The 20,208-nt window shown below is 42.4% G+C and overlaps 1 protein-coding gene across 1 annotated transcript in view; it reads right to left on the bottom strand.

Annotated features, from left to right (window-relative positions):
• Klb (klotho beta) overlaps window positions 1–20,208 on the bottom strand; it is a 43,001-nt gene that overhangs the window by 12,615 nt on the left and 10,178 nt on the right. Inside the window, exons 2-3 of the mRNA XM_013067637.3 lie at window positions 2,692–3,190; window positions 454–722 (exon numbers count right to left, since the gene is read on the bottom strand). Coding sequence (XP_012923091.3) covers window positions 454–722; window positions 2,692–3,190 — 768 coding nt within the window. The remainder of the gene's footprint in view (window positions 1–453; window positions 723–2,691; window positions 3,191–20,208) is intronic.

Here is a 20,208-nt window from a genome sequence, read left to right as displayed (position 1 = left end):
TTAGTTTTTGTTTTTGAGACAAGGTCTCACTATGTAGTCTTGGTTAGCCGTGAACTCACTATGTAGCCCAGGCTGGCCCCAAATCTGTGGTGATCTTCCTGGTTCAGCTTCCTGAGTACTGGGATTACAAGCCTGTGCCACCATTCCCGGCTGATTTTTGAAAAAGCAATCTAATACTTCTTGGCAAACTATTCATCCTATTCTTAGTCTAAGTGGCTTAACAGAGGCTGACTCCTTGTCAGGCCTCAGAGGTGCACATGAACCGGAGACCCAAAAGGCAGCCTCTTCACCACCACCTATGAGTTCTGGCCCTCTCTTCCTCTTTCCCAACTCCCCTTCACAGCCTTGGAATAACCATGGTATTGGGTATCTCTTAGCTGTCACGCTGTAAATGTAATAGGGCATCGTGCATTTCTCTCCCTGTTAATGGCTAATCCGGAAGTAGCCACTTACCTTAAGAACAGATTCAGTGACACCCCAGGAGAAGTCACAGGGAAACTGACCCTGCATATCAGGTGTGGACTCTTTTAAAGGAAAACCATTTTCTTGTATGATCTCTTTATAGTAATGTGCTGAGGACTTGGGTTTCCTTTCTTTCTGTTTACTATTAAAGTCCACATAAAATAGCCCTCGGCGGGTGGTGTAAGCATCCTGCCATTCAAAGCCATCCAGGAGAGACCAGGCAGTATAACCAAAAACTTGTATTTCATCAAACATTATGGCTGCAGAGAAAAGAAAACAGACATGTTCTAAGGGCTGAACATTCTAGCTCATATTTGCAATTGCAGTGACACAGTAGGGGTCATATTGTGAAACCAACCCTTTCCCTACTTTGCAGGATCTTTATGTCATATAGAAAATGCATGTTTATACTTGAAAAACGGCAGTTATTTGTATCCAGAATGAGACTCCCTCCTCTAACTCACACACCACCACCCACAACTGAATGACACAGTTAAAGGTTCAAATTTAAAATATTCCTGAAGTCTGAGGTTGAAGCTCAGTGGTAGAGCACTTGCCTAGCATGGGCAAGGCCCTGAGTTTGATCCCTTATCATTACAAAAAGATTAACAGAGAAATTAAATAAAAATAATTCACAAAAAAGAATATAAATAAGTAAAATATTTTGAGATTTAATGTGAAAAATCTGTGTAGGGGGAGTGATAATTTCCAGAACCTTCTGCTAGTGATTAAGAGTTTCTCATTTCAAGTTTGGGCTGCTTCCCATTTCTATCCATTCTGTGAACCGATCCTTCAAGGACTAAAAAAATCAGCTCTTAGAATTAACATAAGTGTGGATATAAGTAGGCAAAAGAAGCAAAGTGATGTAAGAGAATGGAAATAGCTGGGCTGAAGGGCAGGGCCCCAGGCCTTGCCCTCGTGTGTTCTAGGAAGGCTGCCAGGTGCTCATTTGTAAATAGAAAATATTGGACAAAATGATCTTCAAGGACTGTTCCAGATTTAAAACTCTCATTCAATAACTTGTAGGGACTGGGTAAAAATGAAATATGAAGATCAATAGCAGCAGAAAAAACAGCAAATACTCAAATTAGTCCTGGATCATTTTTCTTAAAAGTGTTCATTTCTCCTAGAAATCCCTCATTTCTGTACACTTTGGGGGACTTATTGATGATATTCCTTTCCTAAAAGGTGGAAAATCCATGGGAAGAGATTCCCAGCAGGTGAATATGTTTCATCCACCCTGGTTTCAGCCCCTTGATGGTGCAGGGTTTGAGGAGAGGTGGAGAGGGCACCATCTGCCCAGGCACATGGCACTGACCCAAGCCCTGTAGGTCGTGCCCTGTTCTCCTAGGCACCCAGCCATGCTCAGGTGGCCCAAGGCAGGGGTGGCTCTGTCCTAAGCTGATCCTTCACCTGCAGTACTTGGAGTGTCCTTTAGAACTGGGACCCTACAGAGAGCTGCACTGCTGTAGGAAGATCCACAAGGAATCTCTTTATGTTCTGGTGGAACGGAGCCCAGCTCTGCCCGGTTAGGGCAGGCAGAACCTGAGCTGGTCTACAGCTCCATTGTTCTCATGAGCCACCTGTAGGTGTCACTGCTTGGGTGGTGGAAAAGGAATGAGGTCTAGATAAGCAGGGAACAGAAGAAATCTTCAGGAGCAATAGAAATGACTCAGCTTTGCCTTTAGGACTTTCATCATTCAGTCATGGTACAGACTAAAAGGATCAGAATTTCATTATTTTTTATTTTATTTTTTTGGATTTTGAGATAAGGTCTCCATGTGAAGCCCAAGCTGGCCTCGAACCCTTGGGGATCCTCCTGTGTCAGCCTCCCAAGTGCTGGGATTACAGGCATGCCTCATTATACCTGACCAGGTATCAGGATCAGAATTTCAAGAAGCATCTTAAAGTACTAATGACAGGAGATTTTAAACATATCTGCGTGTGTGTGTGTGTGTGTGTGTGTGTGTGTGTGTGTGTGTGTGTGTGTTATACTGGGGACTGAACCCAGGGCCTTCATATGGAGATACAGCCCCTCCCTTTTTTATTTTTTTATCTTGAGACAGGGTCTTGCTAAGTCACTGAATTGCCCAGGCTGGGCTCCAATTTGCTATCCTCCTGCTTCAGCCTTTGAGAGTGCTGGGATTACAAGCCTGTGCCACCATACCAGGCTCAAAGGTAACTTTAAATACCCTGTAAAGATCCCATTTTTTGAATTGCATAACCGACCTTGAAGAACCTGGTTGAGGAAATTCTTCATCATGTAGATGGCAGTGGTGTCTTCCGTCTTCACATGGCTGTCTGTGAACCAGCCATTCTCAGCAACCAAGACTCGAGGGTTACCGTACTCCAGTTTAATCCAGTTCAGCACTTGTCTTAAATTGAGTGACACATTTTGCCCCATTTTAGCCACGGTGTTCGGGGGCTTGAAATTGTTGGGTCCGAAGGAGAAGGCGAAGAAGTCCGCTGTGCCCCGCACCTCCTCCCTCTCGGGTTCGGAGAAGAGCGGCAGGGCGGCCCGCATGCCCTCGGGGTAGTCCCCGCTCCCGTGGATGGGCTCCGCGAACCAGCTGAGCACAGACTCCACGGACTGCTGGCACTTGAGGACGTCCACCGGGCTGCCCGACTTGTTTGGCTCAATCCAGTGGGATCCCAACGTGATCGAGAGCCAGCCCTTCTGATGGGGGCGGAAGTTTCTGTTGTAGTTATGCCAAACCTTCGCGTGAGCCTAGGAAGAAGAAAATATGTATTATCAATCCGTATTGTCCTCACTCACAAGGGCTGTAATGTGGATAGGGAATCTTCTTGTGGATTTGTTTTGTTTCGTTCTTTTTTTGTTGTTGTTCTGGGGATCAAACTCAGGTCCTTGTGCTTGCGGAGCAGGCAGTGAAACCACTGAGCTAAATCCCCAGCCCCTTGTTGCTTTCTTTTTTGGGAGGTTGTTGTTGTTGCTGTTCCCCCTTTTAGGGCAGGAGCTCCCTAAATACCCCAGGCTGGCCTTGAACTTTCGGGAATCCTCCTGCCTCAGTACTAGTATTATAGATGTGTGCCACCACGCCCAGTTTTTGTTGTTTTTTTTTTTAGGGCCTTGCTAAATTGCCCAGGCTGGTCCGAACTTTTGATCCTTCTGCCTCAGCCTCCCAGAGCGTACAGGCATGTGCCACCTCTTCTGGTTTCATAGACAAAATTAATGAAGCAGGAGCTGGACATGGTGGCCCAGGCCTGTAATCCCAGCACACAGGAGGCTGAGGCAGGGGGATCCCTGTGAGTTTGAGGCCAGCCTGAGTTATCATAGTGAGTTCAAGGCTAGCCTTGACTACATAGCAAGACCCTGTCTCAAAAACAAAAAAATACAATTAATGAATTATAAGGTGAAGTAGGAGACCCCTGTGGACTTTTCCAGTGCTTCCAACCTAAAACTCTCCAGCAGGACCTGGTGCAGGTTCTATCTGACTTCCCTCTGCTTTGCTCCCTTCCGGGAGGAGGGAGGGCGCGGGGTGGGTACCAGTGCAGGGTCTCCTTGTGCGGAAAGAGGTTACGCCTTCGCGCTTGCCCTGTGGGCCTGGCTAGGAAGTCCGAGACAGCACAGGCTCCGGATCCTGAGCCACCCGGGGGTCTCTTGTGAGGGTTGAGTAGTTCACGGGAGTGGCTTTAGGACAGCGTCGTTGGGCCCAGAGCTCGCTCTACATGAGCGTTAGCTGTCGTGAGGGTTCCACGGAAGGCGGCAGCCGCTGTGCGGAGCAGGAAAGCGACGGCCCAGGGCGGTGCTCACTGTGTAGCCTGAGCCGGTCACAGCCTTCGGAGCCCTCTTGGTGCACTGGGGAAGAGCGAGAGTGCTCCCCTGATGTCCTTCGAGGGCTGGGTGTGGACTTAGAGCCCACGTGTGTGTACAGGATGCACATGGAGTACACGGGAAGCACTGTACCACACATGATGGATGTTCCAACGGCCTGGCCTCCTGGATGCTACATTTTTCAGTTGAGGTCTCTATGACCCAGCCTAGAGACTTTTTTTTGAACTTGGAATTGAACCCAGGGCTACTGAGCTACATCCTCAGCCCTTGTTATTTTTTATTATTTTATTTTATTTTTTGGTACCGGGGATTGAACTTGGGCACTTGTGCTTTCGAGGCAGGCAACGGAGCCACTGAGTTAAATCCCCGGTTGTTATTTTTTATTTTGAGTCAGGGTTTTGCTAAGTTGCTGGCCCCAAACTTTTGATCTTCCTGCCTCAGCCTCCTGAATAGCTGAGATTACAGGGTGCACCACTGCATCTGACTATGAGCAATGAATTCTAACCTGATAGACCCTTGGGATCTGAAAACATTCCATAAATCTTGTTAGGCCAGGGAAAGTAGCCATTGATGTAAGGGCTGAGGACCCCAAAACTGGTGCCACCTTGCTTTATGTGGGAAAAGCATATTTCAGTCCTTCCCTGAAAGATTTTCTGGAGGACTAGCGGCCTTGCAGTACCTCTGGCCGCTGGTCTTACTCAGTTTATTGGCAGGTCCCAGAATCATTTAGTAGCCAGGTCCCCAAGGATCATTAGGAGTGCTTTACTCTCAGAGAAGTGTTCAAGCTATGCTTTCCTCCCTTGCTCCCAGCCTGCACTTACAGCTTCTGGGAGGAATCACGGGGGCTCAGAACAGACTGCGTTATAAATAGTCTCAGCCACTCTCTGGGCTTTTCTGGGGGTCACATTGGGAAAGGCTTGAGAGCTGTTGTTTGTTTGTTTGTTTGTTTTGAGACAGGGTCTCATGCAGTTCAGACTGGCCTTGATCTCACTATGTATCCCAGGCTGGCCTCCAACTCACAGCGATCTTCCTACAGCCTCTTGAATGCTGGATTGGGAGCTGCTTCTTATCTTTTCTTTTCTTCTTTCTTTCTTCTTCTTTCTTCTTTCCCCCCTTCCTCCTTCCTTTTTTCCTTCTTTGCTTCCTTCCTTCTTTCTTTTCTGATTCAAAACAAAAGCAATCATGCATTATCAGGACCCAAAGGGGCATTCTTTGCTTTATTCTAAGTGGTCACTTGATCCCTTGATGCCCTTAGCATTTTCATTCTTAGAAGACACACTGATCATCAGGTTGTGCGTCTCCAGTTCTGAACCCAGGGATAAGCGGAGCCATAGAACAGCTGCCTAGCAAACAGAAGGCCATCAGACACTGAATGGAGTGGAAGGCAGGGCCAGGAGCAGTGCTAATGGGAATTAGCTCAGTCCTGGTGGGAATTCACCAGCCTACCGGGAATCTAGCAGGGTGAATTTCTTCAAAGTAGATGTTCCATTGGATGTCTAGAGATTCCTTGGAAGACGACCAGAGTTGTGATAAATTCTTGCTTACATGGGCATTGGAAGGAGAAGACTACAGCTTAGGCAGCAAGAGGCATTAGCTTTGCGTGCCTGGATGTGTGCTTGCAGGTCTTGTCATAACCTTTGGGCTCTACCGACTCTCACCTTGGCTGGTATTTGCACAGCCTATCAAGGGATCTAAGGTTATCTCTGCTCTGGGCCCAAGACAGCACTGCATTCTCCACAGAAAATGGGTGGGGGACTCTGTCCCTGTGCGGTTATGACTTGATCCTGTCTGCCAAGTAACAGGGTAAAAGGTTTTGCTCTGAGATAGTGAGTTTGACACAAACTGTGGTTAAGCAGGGGTCGCTACAGGGGTTCTCTAGATGATACTTTAAAGAAGGTCCGTGGGGACACTAGAATGGGATTGGTAGGGGAACCTTGCATGACAGCCATCCTACACATTTCCAAGGTCCTTGCTCTCTTGCATAAGGCTGTGCCTTTGGGATGATAGGTGTAGGGAGCTGCAACATTTGTGCTGTACATTCAGTAGCTTAACCAGGTAGTGAGCTGTGTCTTCCTTGAGGCAGCGCTCGGGGCCTAAGGTCTCATGTTCCACTCCAGGCCCATGTGTTGCTCCCTTGGAGATCCCTGGAAGCCCATACTCAGATAAACTCTGTGCATGATAGGAAGCAAATAAGATAGCAGGCCCAATTCAGAAGCAGAGATGAGGAGGTAGAGGTCAGGCGGACATGCGGTCCTTGTGGGAAGGCTGTGAGGAATCACCCCAGGGCATTTAAGGACCCTCCCCCAGTCATTTGTCAGAAGTTAAATTTCAGATCTGTGTATGATTTTGGCTGAAGTATCTTCTGTGAATTGCAAACTTGTCTGCTGTGAAAGCTATTTAATAAATTGTTAAATGAACACTGTTAAAGAGCGTTTTTTTTAAAACTCCACATCCCAGGGGCTGGGGATTTAGCTCAGTGGTTCCACCGCCTGCCTTGCAAGCTCAAGGACCTGAGTTCAATCCCCAGTACCAAAAAAACACAACAACTCCACATCCCAACATCATACCAGATGGAGAAAAACTGAAAGTATTTCCTCTACAGTCAGGAATGAGACAAGGATTTCTACTTGCACCACTCTTGTTCAATATAGGACTTGTGATTTCAGCCAGATCAATTAGGTAAGAGAAATATATAAAGGGGATACAAATAGGAAAGAAGAAGTTAAATTATCCTTATTTATAGCTAAGATGATCCTAAACTTACAAGACCCTAAAGACTCCACCAAAAGACTTCCAGAGCTGGTAAATTCAACAAAGTAGTAAGATACAGAATCATTATTGAAAAATCAATAACTTTCTGTACAATCATAATGAACAGGCTGAGAAAGAAATTAGGAAAACAACTCTATTCACAGTCACTTAAAAAATACCTAGGAATCAGCCTAACCAAGGAGCTGAAAGATCTCAACAAGGAAAATTACAGAACACTGACAAGAAATTGAAGGAGACACTAGAAGGTGGAAAGCCCTCCCATGTTCATGGATCGGCAGAATTAATATTGATAAAGTGGCCATACTACAAAAAGTGATCTACAGCTGGGTGTGGTGGCACACACCTGTAATCCCAGCACTTGGGAGGCTGAGGCAGAAGGATCATTGAAAGTTTGAGGCCAGCCTGGTCTATGTAGTGAGTTAAGGACAGCCTGAACTCCTGTCTTAAAAACAAAAAACAAAAAGTGTTCTACAGATTCAGTGCAATCCCCATCAAAATTCCAATGACAGCCAGGCTTTAAGGCAGCCTGGGCTACATAGTGAGTTCAAGCCCAGCCTGAACTACATAATGAGATCCTGTTTCAAAAAAACCTACCAAGGGCCGGGACTATAGCTCAGTGGCACTATGCCTGCCTGGCAAGCACAAGGTCTTGAGTTTGATCCCCAGTACCAAAAAAAGCCCCAACCCCCAAAAACCAAAAACCAGAAATCAATCCTATAACATTCTTCACAGAGCTAGAAAAAAAAATCCTAAAATTTATATGGAAACACAGAAGAACCAGAAAAGCCAAAGCAAACCTAAGCAAAAAAAAGCAAGGTTAGAACTTCATAATAATTAATTTCAAGTTATACCACAAAGGCATAGTAACAAAAACAGCATGGTACTGGCACAAAAATAGACACATAAATCATGGGCAATAGCAGAGTTAGTACTAGAGCCCAGGACTCCTGCTTTTTTTTGAGACAAGGTCTCTCCATAGTTCAGTCTGGCCTTGAACTCACTATGTAGCTCAGACTGGCCTCGAACTTGTGGCAATCCTTCTGCCTCAGCTTCCTGAGTGCTGGGATCACAGGTATGTGCCACTATGCCCAGCTTCTGCAGCTTTTAATGCCAGCACCATTTTCCTTAGTGGACCATGTAGATGATAACCTCCTTTACATCATTCTTCAAGGTCATTTAGCCAGAAACAGAGCCATCAGTGTTGTGCAACAGGTAGTCAACACTCACACCGATGGATAAAATGGGTGGAAAAAAATTTGGAAACATTTAAAACAATTTTTAAAATAGGCAACCCATTCCTGGGATCACCAAAATGAAATAATTTGAATAAACTAAAAGCTGTATGCCCAAAGGGAGTGATTGGAACATTGCTTATGACAGAAAAAGAGAAGGAAAGAATTAAAAGAGAGAGGTGACTAAATCGTATTTCATCAAATCACCAAATTGTTATACTATACTATTAAGATAATTATGGTGGTTGGGAGTGTAGCTCAGTGGTAGACCACTTGCCTAGCATGCTGAAGGCCCTGAATCCCCAGCACCACAAAATAATGATGTTGGTTGTTACTATAAAGACTAAAAAACCATGGAAAACATTTTAGTTGGTAAATGTATGTGGAAAGGCTGGATGGAAACATAGAAGCATGAAAATATTTTGTTTATGGTTGTGGATTTTCCTGAAAATGACATAACTTCATTCTTGTTCATGGCTGAATACTACCCCATTGTGTATATATCATATTTTGTTTATCTGTTCATCTGTCAGTGGGCACCTGGGCTGGTTCCATACTTGGCTATTGTGAATCATGCCACAGTAAACATGGATATGCAAGTATCCCTTGGTATCCTGACCTCAGTTCCTTCAGGTATATACCAAAGGATGGTACAGCTGGGTTCTATTTTTGGTTTTTTGTTTGTTTTGTTTTTTGAGACAGGGTCTCTCTATTTAGTCCAGGCTAGCCTTGAACTTACTGTGTAGCCCAAGCTGTTCTCAACTTTTTCTTTTTGGTTCTGGGGATCGAATTCAGGACATTGCCCTTTCGAGGCAGGCAGCGGCACCACTGAGCTAAATCCCTGGCCCCCAAGCTGTTCTCAAGCTCGTGGCGATCCTCCTGCCTCAGCCTCCTGAGTGCTGGGATTACAGATATGTGCCACCATGCCTGGCTAGTTTTAGCTTTTTTAGGGAATTCCACACTGGTTTCCATGGCTGTGATAATTTATATTCCCACCAGGAGTGTAGGATTTCTTTTCCCTCCACATTCTTGCCAGAATATTTTTTTTCTTGCCAGAATTTATTGTTTTTTTAAAATATTTTTTGATTTGCAAGCACAAGGTCCTGAGTTCATTCCCCAATACCGAAAAACAATTTTTTTTTTTATGATAGCCATTCTGACTGAGGTGAGATAGAACCTTACTGTAGTTTTGATTTGCATTTCCCTAATGGCCAAAGATGCTGACCATTTGTTCATACTTATCAGCCATTTGTACTTCTTCTTTTGAGAAATGTCTATTCAATTCATTTGCTTATTGGTTGGGCTACTGGATTGTTTGGTGTTAAGTTTTAAAAATTCTTTATATATAATAGATACTAATCCTCTGTCAAAAGAGTAGTAGGCAAAATTTTCTTCTATTTGGTAGGCTGTCTCGGTTTACTGTTTCCCTTGCTGTGCAGAAGCTTCTTAATTTGATATGGTCCCATTTGTTGATTCTTACTATTATTTCCTGTGCTATTGGAGTCCCATTCAGGAAGTCCTTGCCTGTGCCTGTGGCTTCAACTGTTTTCCTTATGTTTTCTTTCAGCAGTTTCAAAGTTTCATGACTTATACCTAGGTCTTTGATCCATTTTGAATTGATTTATATACAGGATGAAAGACAGGGATCTAGTTCCAGTCTTCTACATATGAATATCCAGTTTTCCCAGCACTATTTGTTATAGACTTCAGTTCCCTCCTTCATTAAAAATAAATACCCTATGCCACACCTGTTTTGCAATCGTGAGGTCCTGAGTTCAATCCCCGGTACCAAAAAAAACGTAAGCTAAAATAAACACCCTAGAGAATTGTTATGAATATTGAATGAGCTAATGTAGGTAAAGAGTCTCTGAAAACTATATAAATAAAAATTTGAAGTATTTAGAAAGCGCATGCTAAAAATAATTTAACTTGCTGTGTGTGATGGTTAAGCTTGATTGTGTTAACTTGACTGGCTTGGGAGCCACCCGGGGGCTTGGAATACCACTTCTGAGTGTGTCTGAGTGGGTCATGGAGGCATGGCTTTGGATATAATATCTGGTCCCTGATCCCTTTCTCTCTGGCACTGTTTTCCTGCTCTGCTCCCTGGCCACTATGAACTGAGCAGCTGTGCTCCACCATACCCTTATACCATGATGTTTCTTCTTGGAGCTGTCTGACCATGGACTGAATCTCCTAAAACAGTGAGCCAAATTAAGCCTCTCCTCCTTTAAAGTGTGGGAGCTGGGTATTGTGTATCAGTGATGGGAAAGCTGACTAACACATGTTGGGAAGTAATGGTAGTAATGTGTGTGTGTGTGAACATGAAGAGTGTTCTGCAGATAGCTCCTAAGGACTTACCTCTCCAGGTTCATGGCTAGGCCTATTTGTCCTCATTTATTGTTTACAGCTGATTTTTATTCATTGTCCTTTTGTACCGGTACCAAGATTAATCTCAGTTTGATCTATTTTCACATCTAATTGGCATTTCCTTATACTAGTATCAAGTGTTATGTTAATTACAAATAGTCCTTTTTCAGATCACTTAACATTCATTCATTCATCTGCCATTCCACGAGTATTTTTTTTTCAAATGAAAAATCTTTATTGTAAAGATTCCCATTGTGGGCTAGGGATTTAGCTCAGTAGCACAGCATGTGCCTTCCAAGTGCAAGGTCCTGAGTTCAATCCCCCCGTACAAAAGAAAAAAAAAAAGATTCCCATTGTGACACATGATAATGCATTCTTCTTTTGAACTGGAATCTCAGCTACTCAGGAAGCTAAATAGGAGGATCACAAGTTTGTTTTGTTTTGTTTTGGTACCGGGGATCGAACTCGGGTCCTTAGCTTGTGAGGCAGGCTGTAGAACCACTGAGCTAAATCCCCAGCCCAGGATCACAAGTATGAACTGAGTCTGGGCAACTTAGTGAGATCTGTCTCAAAATAAATAAAAAAGGGCTGAAGACCGTAGCTTAATGTGAAGGCCCTGGGATTATTCTCCAGATAAACAAACACAAGCCCCTCCTATACAAGCTATGATGGCTTTCATGAAATTTTTAAAAATACAACCTTTAACAGTATCTAGGTAATAATGTTCCCTTCCCCACATCCCTAAGGGAGCTGTTGTTGGCTAGCCACCATTCCAAGTAGCAATGTGATGTTCTACTTGGTGGAGGAGAAAGCACATTATGTTACTTGTTGCAGCTACCCTCAGTTGCTAAAGGACATTTTCTAGTAATTTTTTCAAAGAGGGTACATGGGAAACAAATCTTCTGAATTCATCAATATAAAAAAAATTCTTAAAAAAAAAATCCTTGTTCTTCCCTCAAAATGAAATGTCAGTTTGGGGCCGGGGGATTTAGCTCAGTTGTTCTGCCGCCTGCCTCGCAAGCATAAGGTCCCGAGTTTGATCCCTGGTACCAAAAAAAAAAAAGTCAGTTTGGCTGGATACTGGATTTCAGGCTGGAAGCTGTTCTCCTGTAGGACTGCTATGATAGCACCCCACTGACTTCTAGTGTCCAGTGTGCTCAGCAAGAAGTCTGCCGTCAGCTGGACTCCTGTTCCTCTGTAGGTGATTTTTTTCTCTCTCGGGAAGCCTTCAGGATTTTCTCTTTCTCACTGGAACTCCAGAACGTCACCAAGATGTGTCTAGGAGTAAGTGTTCTCTCATCGACCATGCTGGGGATCTGGAGAAGACTGACAACTTCAGGACTCGAGTCCTTCATTAGCTCCAAAAACTTTTCTTCAACTATTACTTTAATTATGTCCTCTCTTGTATCTTTTTCTAGAATGTGTATCACACAGATATTGAAGCTTCTGAATTTATCTTCTCTGACTCATAGTTTTTCATTATTCATTGGCTGCTTGGATATTTGCATTGTATCCTTAGATACTTCTTCCATTTGGTCATCTAGATTACTCATTCTTTCCTTGAGTTTACCTATTCTGCTATACAGATCATCTACTGAATGTTTAATTTTCCAGACATATGGATGGTATTTTCTTATATTCTTTTTTTTTTTTTTGGTACCAGGGATTGAACTCGGGACCTTGCACTTGCGAGGCAGGTGGCGGCACCATTGAGCTAAATCCCTGGCCCATTTTCTTATATTCTTAATCTTCTCTTGTATCTCTCTGAAAATGCTGACCACTCATATTATGAAGTTTTCTTCTGTTTCCTGGATTAACTCAGCTTCTTTGGATGTTAGATCTTCCATTCACAAATATTTATTGGGTGATGAAGATATGCAGTGTTTTCTGCTCATTGCTAAAAAAAGTATGACTATTACTTCCTTACAGTGTATTAGGTGACTGTTATTTCTTTAATTTTTTTGCAATCTTGAAATGCTTTTGGAAACAATATTTTAGCTTCATTTTTTGTTTTTGCTTTTAAAACAGGTTCTCACTATGTAGCTCAGGCTGGTCTTCTTTTTTGTTTGTTGGTTAGTTTTTTGTGTGTTTTTTTGGTACTGGGAATCAAACTCGAGACCTTGTGGTTTCGAGGCAGGCACTGGAACCACTGAGCTAAATCCCCGGCCCTTTTTTTGTTTATTTGTTTTCTTTTGAGACAAGGTCTCACTATGCAGTTCAGGGTAGCCTTGAACTCACTATGTAGCCCATATTGGAACTCCAGGAGATACTCCTGTCTCAGCATCCCAGTGTTGGGATTACAGGCCTGTGCTACCACTCCCAGTCTCAAGCTGGTCTTGAACTCACTATTGTAGCCCACACTTTCCTTGAACTAGTGACAATCCTTCTGACTCAGCCTCTTGAGTACTGGGATTATAGGTGTGTGCCCCCATGATCAGTTTACCTTCATTATGATTATTAAGAAAGTACTGGGGCCGGGGACTTAGCTCAGTCGTTTCGATGCCTGCTGCAAGCGCAAGGACCCGAGTTCAATCCCCGGTACCAAAAAAAAAAAAAAGGAAGAGAGTATTGAGATATTAACAGAAGTTGGCATAAGGAAAATATTTTATTCATTCTTTTTAATTCTTTCTTTTTCCCATTACTGGGAATCAAACTCAGGACCTTGCACTTGCCAGGCAGGTGCAGCGCCACTGAGCTACATCACTGGCCCTATTTATCCTTTTAAAGTTTTTGTGGTGCTGGAGCTCTAAGGAGCCTGGTACATGCTAGGCAAGCACTTCCCCAGACTGAGCTACGTCCCAGCCCTTCATCCTTTTTTTATTTTTATTTTTATTTTCAGTACCAGGGATTGAACCCAGGGCCTTTACACTCAGTCCTTTTTGTATTTTTCATTTCACAACAGGGTCTTGTTAAATCACTAAGTTGCCCAGGCTGGGTTCAAATTTGTGATCCTCCTGCCTCAACTACCCAGAGTGCTGGATTGCAGCTATTCACCACCCTCCTGGCTCCCCTCCTACTTTTTTTTGATACCAGGGATCGAACTCAGGACCTTGCACTTGCAAGGCAGGTTCGGTGCCACTGAGCTAAATCCCCTCCCCGCCTACTTTTAATAGTCAAGTTCATGTTTCCATCATTGAAACAACTCAGTAAGTACATTTTAATGAATTTTCTTCCTATTTTCTTTATAATTGTTATGTTTACAAATTATCCTACCACATCATTGTTCTGTCTGTATTGTTTCAGGATTGTCCTGTAGGAACCAGGTAAAAAATGAGACTCTAATGTATCTGCTCTTTCCAAACAAGTGTCCTGAGTTGGAGTGGTAGTCACACCTACAGTCTCAGCACTCAGGAGGTGAGGTAGGAGGATATAAAGTTTGAAGTCAGTCTGGCCTACTCAGAGAAAACCTGTCTCAAGACAAACAAAATAACCAAACCAAACAAAACAGAGGTGTCATTATTATAGAATTCTTTTTTTTAATCCCCCTTAGCAGTGCTCTAACAGCTGAGCTACAACTTTAGCCCCTTTAATTTTTTAAAAATTTGAGACAGGGTCTCACTAAGTTGCCCAGGCTGGACTCAAACTTGTGATTCTCCTGCCTCAGTCTCCCAAGTACCTGATATTACAGACTCATGCCATCATGCTCAGGATTTTAATTTCAATTATAATATTACTAAATTAAAATAATGAATTCATGACTAAAATAATAATGAATAAATACCATGATGACATACTACATAATATTCATAATTTGATTAAATGAAGCACCCATGGATCTTAGAAGAGAGATTAGAAGCCAGGCATGGTAGCACACACCTGTAATTCCAGCAGTCTGGGAGGCTGAGTCAGGAGGATGGCAAGTTCATGCCCAGTCTGGGCATCTTAGTGATTTAGTGAGAGCCTATCTCAAAAAAAAAAGAAAAAAAAGGGCTGGGGACATAGCTCAGTGTGAAGGGTCTGGATTCAATCGCCAGTTCCCCAGTACTGGGGGAAAAAAAGAGGAAGAGGAGGAGGAAGAAAGGGAGAAGGAGAAAGAGAAGGAAGAGGAAAAGAAGAGAGATTAGAGAAATCAATATTCATAAATTCATGCTTTTCTGAAATTCTCTTTGCCCAGGAAGAAAGTTGGCATCCTGACTTTGTAGAGGGTGGGTTGATATTTTAAGCTTTCTGTTGTCATTACATTAACAATATGGCAGTAATCCTGATGGTAATTTTTTTTTTTTTTTTTTTGGTACCGGGGATCAAACTCGGGTCCGTGCGCTTGCGCAGCAGGCGGCGAAACCACTGAGCTAAATCCCCGGCCCCTGATAGTAAATTTTTTCATGCAAAAGAACACTATCTCAGATTATAACTAAAGCCAAATACCCCTGGTTGGTAACTAGAAGCCTTTCCTCGGGGTTTAGGAATAAAGATTAAAGATAGTACTATTACTGCTACTGCTAATAATAGTGAATTATTACTGTTAGGATGAGACCCTATGCTTTTAGGGCCTGCAGCAAAGGCAGACTGCTTATTAATCTAATAAAGCTTAAACTTCAAGGCCTGTCCCTTGCCAAGTCCTGTTAGTGTTCTAGGTGAACTGGGAAGCAGGCTTGCTGTTGGAAGCATTTCTAGGTAAGCATCTGATCAATTCCCTAAAGAGACCTTAAGGAAAAAAAGGTATCAGAATCTCTAGGTCTGTAGTCATTTGTGGTGATATTTTTCTCATTCACAAGTGTCAGGTCCATGAAATGAGGGTCTACACCCAGCCTATGAGCTGCTGCTTCTTCCTCGTCATCCTCTTCCTTCTTTTTCCTCTTCTTCCTCCTCTCCTTCCGCCTTCCTCTTCCTTTTCCTCTTTCCTTTCTCCTTCCTTCTTCTTCCTCTTTTTCTTCCTCTTTGTCTTCTCTTCCTTCTCCTTTTTCTTCTCCTCCTGCTCCCTCTCCTCTCCTTCTGCTTCTCCTTCTTCTTCCTCTTTGTTTTGCTGACAGCGTCTTGCTAAATTGCCCAGGCTACTTTAAACTTGAAATTCTCCTGCCTCAGCCTCCCAGAGTGCTGGGATTCCAAGTGTGCACCACCACATCTGGCCCTGGAAGCATCTTAAGTGCAAAGCCTACATCTGTTTATCCTTAGGTGTACACTTGGCTGCCAGGGAGGACTTGCCTACAGAGAAGACTTGCTGAACAGATGCCAGGAGCAACCTCAGCTCGCTTGATGAGAACACAGCTTCTTCTAGGCTGGTCCGATTTTTCCAGGTTTAGAGAAAAAACTGAAGTTCTCAGAGGCTGAAAAGTGGTGGAGGTAGGACTTTACCACACTCTCCTGCTTTCTCTGTGTCTGGTCAGTTCTAAATTTTGAAGCTATAGGGGAAAGGCTATTTGATGTGAGTCACTGCATATTTTTAAATTTATTTATCTGACACCAACATTACTGGTTCTAGGAAAGAGGCTTAGGGAATCACACATCTATGTTATATGCTATGCAAAGCACTCAGACCATGACATGGTGTTCTGAAGGACACCCAAAATGTGCCCCAGGAGCTCCGTGACTAGAATAGGTGGTTCTGAATTCCAGACAGAGATATATTTTCTCAGCATGCACAAATAGGACAGGGCACTCTCCTTCTAGGACATTTTTAGTTCTTTTAATTGCCAAGTACAAAACAAAGAAAATATCTTTTTTTTTTTTTTTTTTGGTACTGGGGATCAAACTCAGGATCTTGCACTTGTAAGGCTGGCAGCGGCACTATTGAGCTAAATCCTCAGCCCAAAGAAAATACCATTTTAAAACAATATGTTGAGCTGGGTGTGATGGTAATCCCAGAACTCAGGAGTCTGAGGCAGGAGGATTGTCATGAGTTCGAAGCCAGCCTGGTCTACATAGTGAATCAAGGACACTCTGAACTATAAAGTAAGACACTGTCTCAAAAACTTGGGAAAAAAAAAAAGAAAGAAAAAGAAAAGAAAGCAAAGTCCTTAGCTTTCTAGTTTACTACCATTTCCAAGCTATTATGCATTAAATTATGTGCTTTATGAACATACTTTTTTTTTTTGGGTACCAGGGATCAAACTTGGGTCCTTGCACTTGCGAGGCAGGCAGTGAAACCACTGAGCTAAATCCCTGGCCCTTATGAACATACTTATACACCAACAGTGAACAGACTGTGAAAATACAAGGGTTCTGTAACAAACATGGCATAAAAACAAGGAATCATAGACCAAGAAAGTCTCTAAGAAATATGCTAAGATGTAACCAAGAGCCATGGTTTTAAGGCTGGGATGTAGCTTTGTAGTAGAACACTTACTTCAAATGCCCCAAGGCTCTGGCTGTTACTATTACTATTTGTGCCACTGAGGGTTGAACCCAGGGCTTCACGGGTGTTAGGCAAGTGGGAGTTACCAAGCTACCACTGAGCTGCAGCCCACGCCCCCATCTGACTATTTTTTTATGGTAGATTTTGTTTTCACTCTTTGTCCATTTACTTTATTTGCTTAAATTCAAGTCTACAAACATTTATTTAATAAATACAAGGCACCACAGTAGCCACTGAGAAAAAAGATTAACGAAACAATTCATTAAATGACCTGTGACATCTAAGAGGAGAAAGAAGTGCGGAAAGGGCTGGGAACTTAGCTCAGTGGCACCATGCCTGCCTTGTAAGTGCAAGATCCTGAGTTCAATCCCTGGTACCACAAAAAAAAAAAAAAAAAAATTGAAGGAATGACTAGAATAATAGTAGTAGTATAAGTTTACATTTTGACTAATCAGAAATGATGACTGAGGGCCGGGGATTTAGCTCAGTGGTGTCGCCACCTGCCTTGTTGTAAGCTCAAGTTTGATCTGCAGTACAAAAAAAAAAAAAAAAAAAGAAATGATGACTGAAACTAAAAGTAATGATTCAGATTTTGTTAAAAAGAAAAACTCAACTATGCATATGTGTGTATGTAGACACAGAAAAAATGCTAGCAATGGTTACTTTTGGGGTTTAGGGTTAAGGAATAATGAAAGAGGAGACTTTTAGAGGGGAAGTGTTTGAAACAGGGTCTTGCTATGTAGTCCAGACTGGCCTTGAACTCTTGGCAATCCTCCTGCCTCAGCCTCCCAAGTGCTGGGATTACCGGTGTGTGCCGCCATGGCCAGGTGACCTTTCATTTTTTTTTTTTTTGGTACCTGGGATCAAACTCTGGTCCTTGTGCTTGGAAGGCAGGCGACAGAACCACTGAGCTAAATCCCCAGCCTGACCTTTCATTCTTAACGTAATGTCTTTCTGTATTATTTGTCTTGAGATACAAATGCATTATTTTTGCAGTTCAGAAAAGTCAAGAGAATAACTGGTTTATTGTATCACTTCCCTTTTCACCAAATTCTAAAGCTCTCAAAAGATAAAAACAGGCTTGTGCATATAAAGCTCAGCTATCCTGGATTCCATTTTATATTAAAGAGTGTTTTTTACTCTATAACAATATGTTGACATTCAAAACAAGGTCAAAAGAAGAGGCATACAATAGATGCTTGATTAGCATGAAAGAACCGATAACAGCAAACCTCTGCTCTTTCTTTAGGACTTAGTCACCTAATCTCTGGTCCAGATAGGACTGTAATAGATTGAAGGCAGCCCCCTCAGCACTGACAGGTCCCAGTTCCACCAACCCCTGGGTTTCCCAACACATTGTCAAGTAACAGCAGTAGGTCACCAAGGACTGCTTAATCACTTCAGGGATTCACTGTTTCCTGGCTAAAAGGTTGGAAAGTTCTGGTCTTTTCTGAGCATTCCTACTACTTTACAGGAATAGAATTGTTATACAGTTCAGTAGTTTTAATTACATGTCTGTCTGTCTTTCTTTCTTTTTCTTTGCGATACCAGGAATTGAACTCAAGACCTTGCTCTTGCCAGGCAGGTGTGGTGCCACTGAGTTACATCCCCAGCCCTACATGTTTTTCTTTTTAACATAAACTATTTATTTATTTATTTATTTATTTATTTTTGGTATAGGGGATCGAACTCGGTCCTTGTGCTTTTGAGGCAGGCGGTGGAACCACTGAAATAAATCCCCAGCCCAATAAACTATTTCTGTAGACTATTTTCTTTCCTTCTTTTTCTTTCTTTCTTTCTTTCTTTCTTTCTTTCTTTCTTTCTTTCTTTCTTTCTTTCTTTTGGTACTGGGGATCGAACTCAGAACCTTGTGCTTGCAAGGCAGGCGTGGTGCCACTGAGCTACATCCCCAGCCTTACAGACTATTTTCTAATGTTGAGTTTTCTCAGCCAGTCTTTCTATCTGCAATTAAATGACTTATACTATAAAGTAATGTAAAGTTTCCCTCAATTCATAGTTTTATCATATCCACATCATTTCTCTCTCTCTCTCTCTCTCTTTTTGTTTTTTGAGGCAGGGTCTCACTATGTAGCCCAGGCTGGCCCTGAAACTCACAACGATCCTCCTGTCTCAGTCTCCCAAGTGCTGGGATTACAGGGATCCGCCACCATGCCCGGCATCAGCACCATTTCTAGTATTTACAATATTTTTGGATTTCCAGTTGGGCCTAATTTTCCCTGTATGAGAGTGTTCATATCAAATAAAGCTGTTTAAATAGGATCACAATATTATTCTATGAGCATTTATAATTACATTTATTTAAACTCTTGTTAATCATTCACTGAAGTATAACTTTTTTAACTTAATGGTTAGAAAAAGTAAATATTGATCTCTTGAAGGTTTTAGAATACCACTTTTAGCCTATAAATAGGTGTTTTTTATGTGACTCTTGCAAATAACAAATGTGCTCTAGTTGTAGAAACTCTTTGATGATTCTTCTCCATCAATAGTCTTTATCACTTATTCAAATCCGGTTAAAAACATCTGTAAGAATACTAGTTTCATCTTGTCTAGTCAGTATTTCCTGTATTTTGTTAAAGAGGTCTTAGGTTCTTTGGAGAAGGGTTGAGATTATAATGTGGGAACTATGTATTAGCTAATTAAATGAATTGTGTATCTAATTTACTTTAAATACTATTGTTAAAGGCACACATATGTGATTTAATATCACTTTACTGTGACACCAAAGCTTTGAGCAAATAAAAATTAAAATTGTGGGACAAATGAAAAAACCTTCATTTTAGGGCCGGGGATTTAGCTCAGTGGTTCCGCCGCCTGCCTCGCAAGTGCAAAGTCTTAAGTTCGATCCCCGGTACCAAAAAACCCACAAAAAACCAGAAAAAAACCCTTCATTTTAAAAGATGAGTCAGGGGATAGACAATTCATAGATTTTTTTTGACAAAATAAAATGTGTCTATTGTGTGTGTGTGTGTGTGTGTGTGTGTGTGTTACTGGGGATTGAATCCAGGGCTTTTGGACTAAGCTACATTCTGAGGCACTTTTATTTTTATTTTGAAACAGGGCCTCACTAATCACCAAGTTGCCAGCCTCCCAGAGTGCTGGTATTACAGGCATGTGCCACTACACCTAGCTATGTATTGGTTGGTTGGTGGGGTTGATTGGTGGGTTATTTATTTACTTGGAGACAGGATCTCACTATGTAGCCCAGACTACCCTTGAACTTACTACATAGTACAGGCTGGTCTTGAAATTGCTGAGATCCTCCTGCC

Source organism: Heterocephalus glaber, unplaced genomic scaffold, assembly GCF_053883595.1.
Source record: "Heterocephalus glaber isolate CG9 unplaced genomic scaffold, H.glaber_assembly_v1.0 deba00001509, whole genome shotgun sequence".
NCBI classification, from domain to species: domain Eukaryota; kingdom Metazoa; phylum Chordata; class Mammalia; order Rodentia; family Bathyergidae; genus Heterocephalus; species Heterocephalus glaber.
Note: the sequence above shows the minus strand (reverse complement) of the source record. Positions and strands in the feature narration are given on the sequence as shown.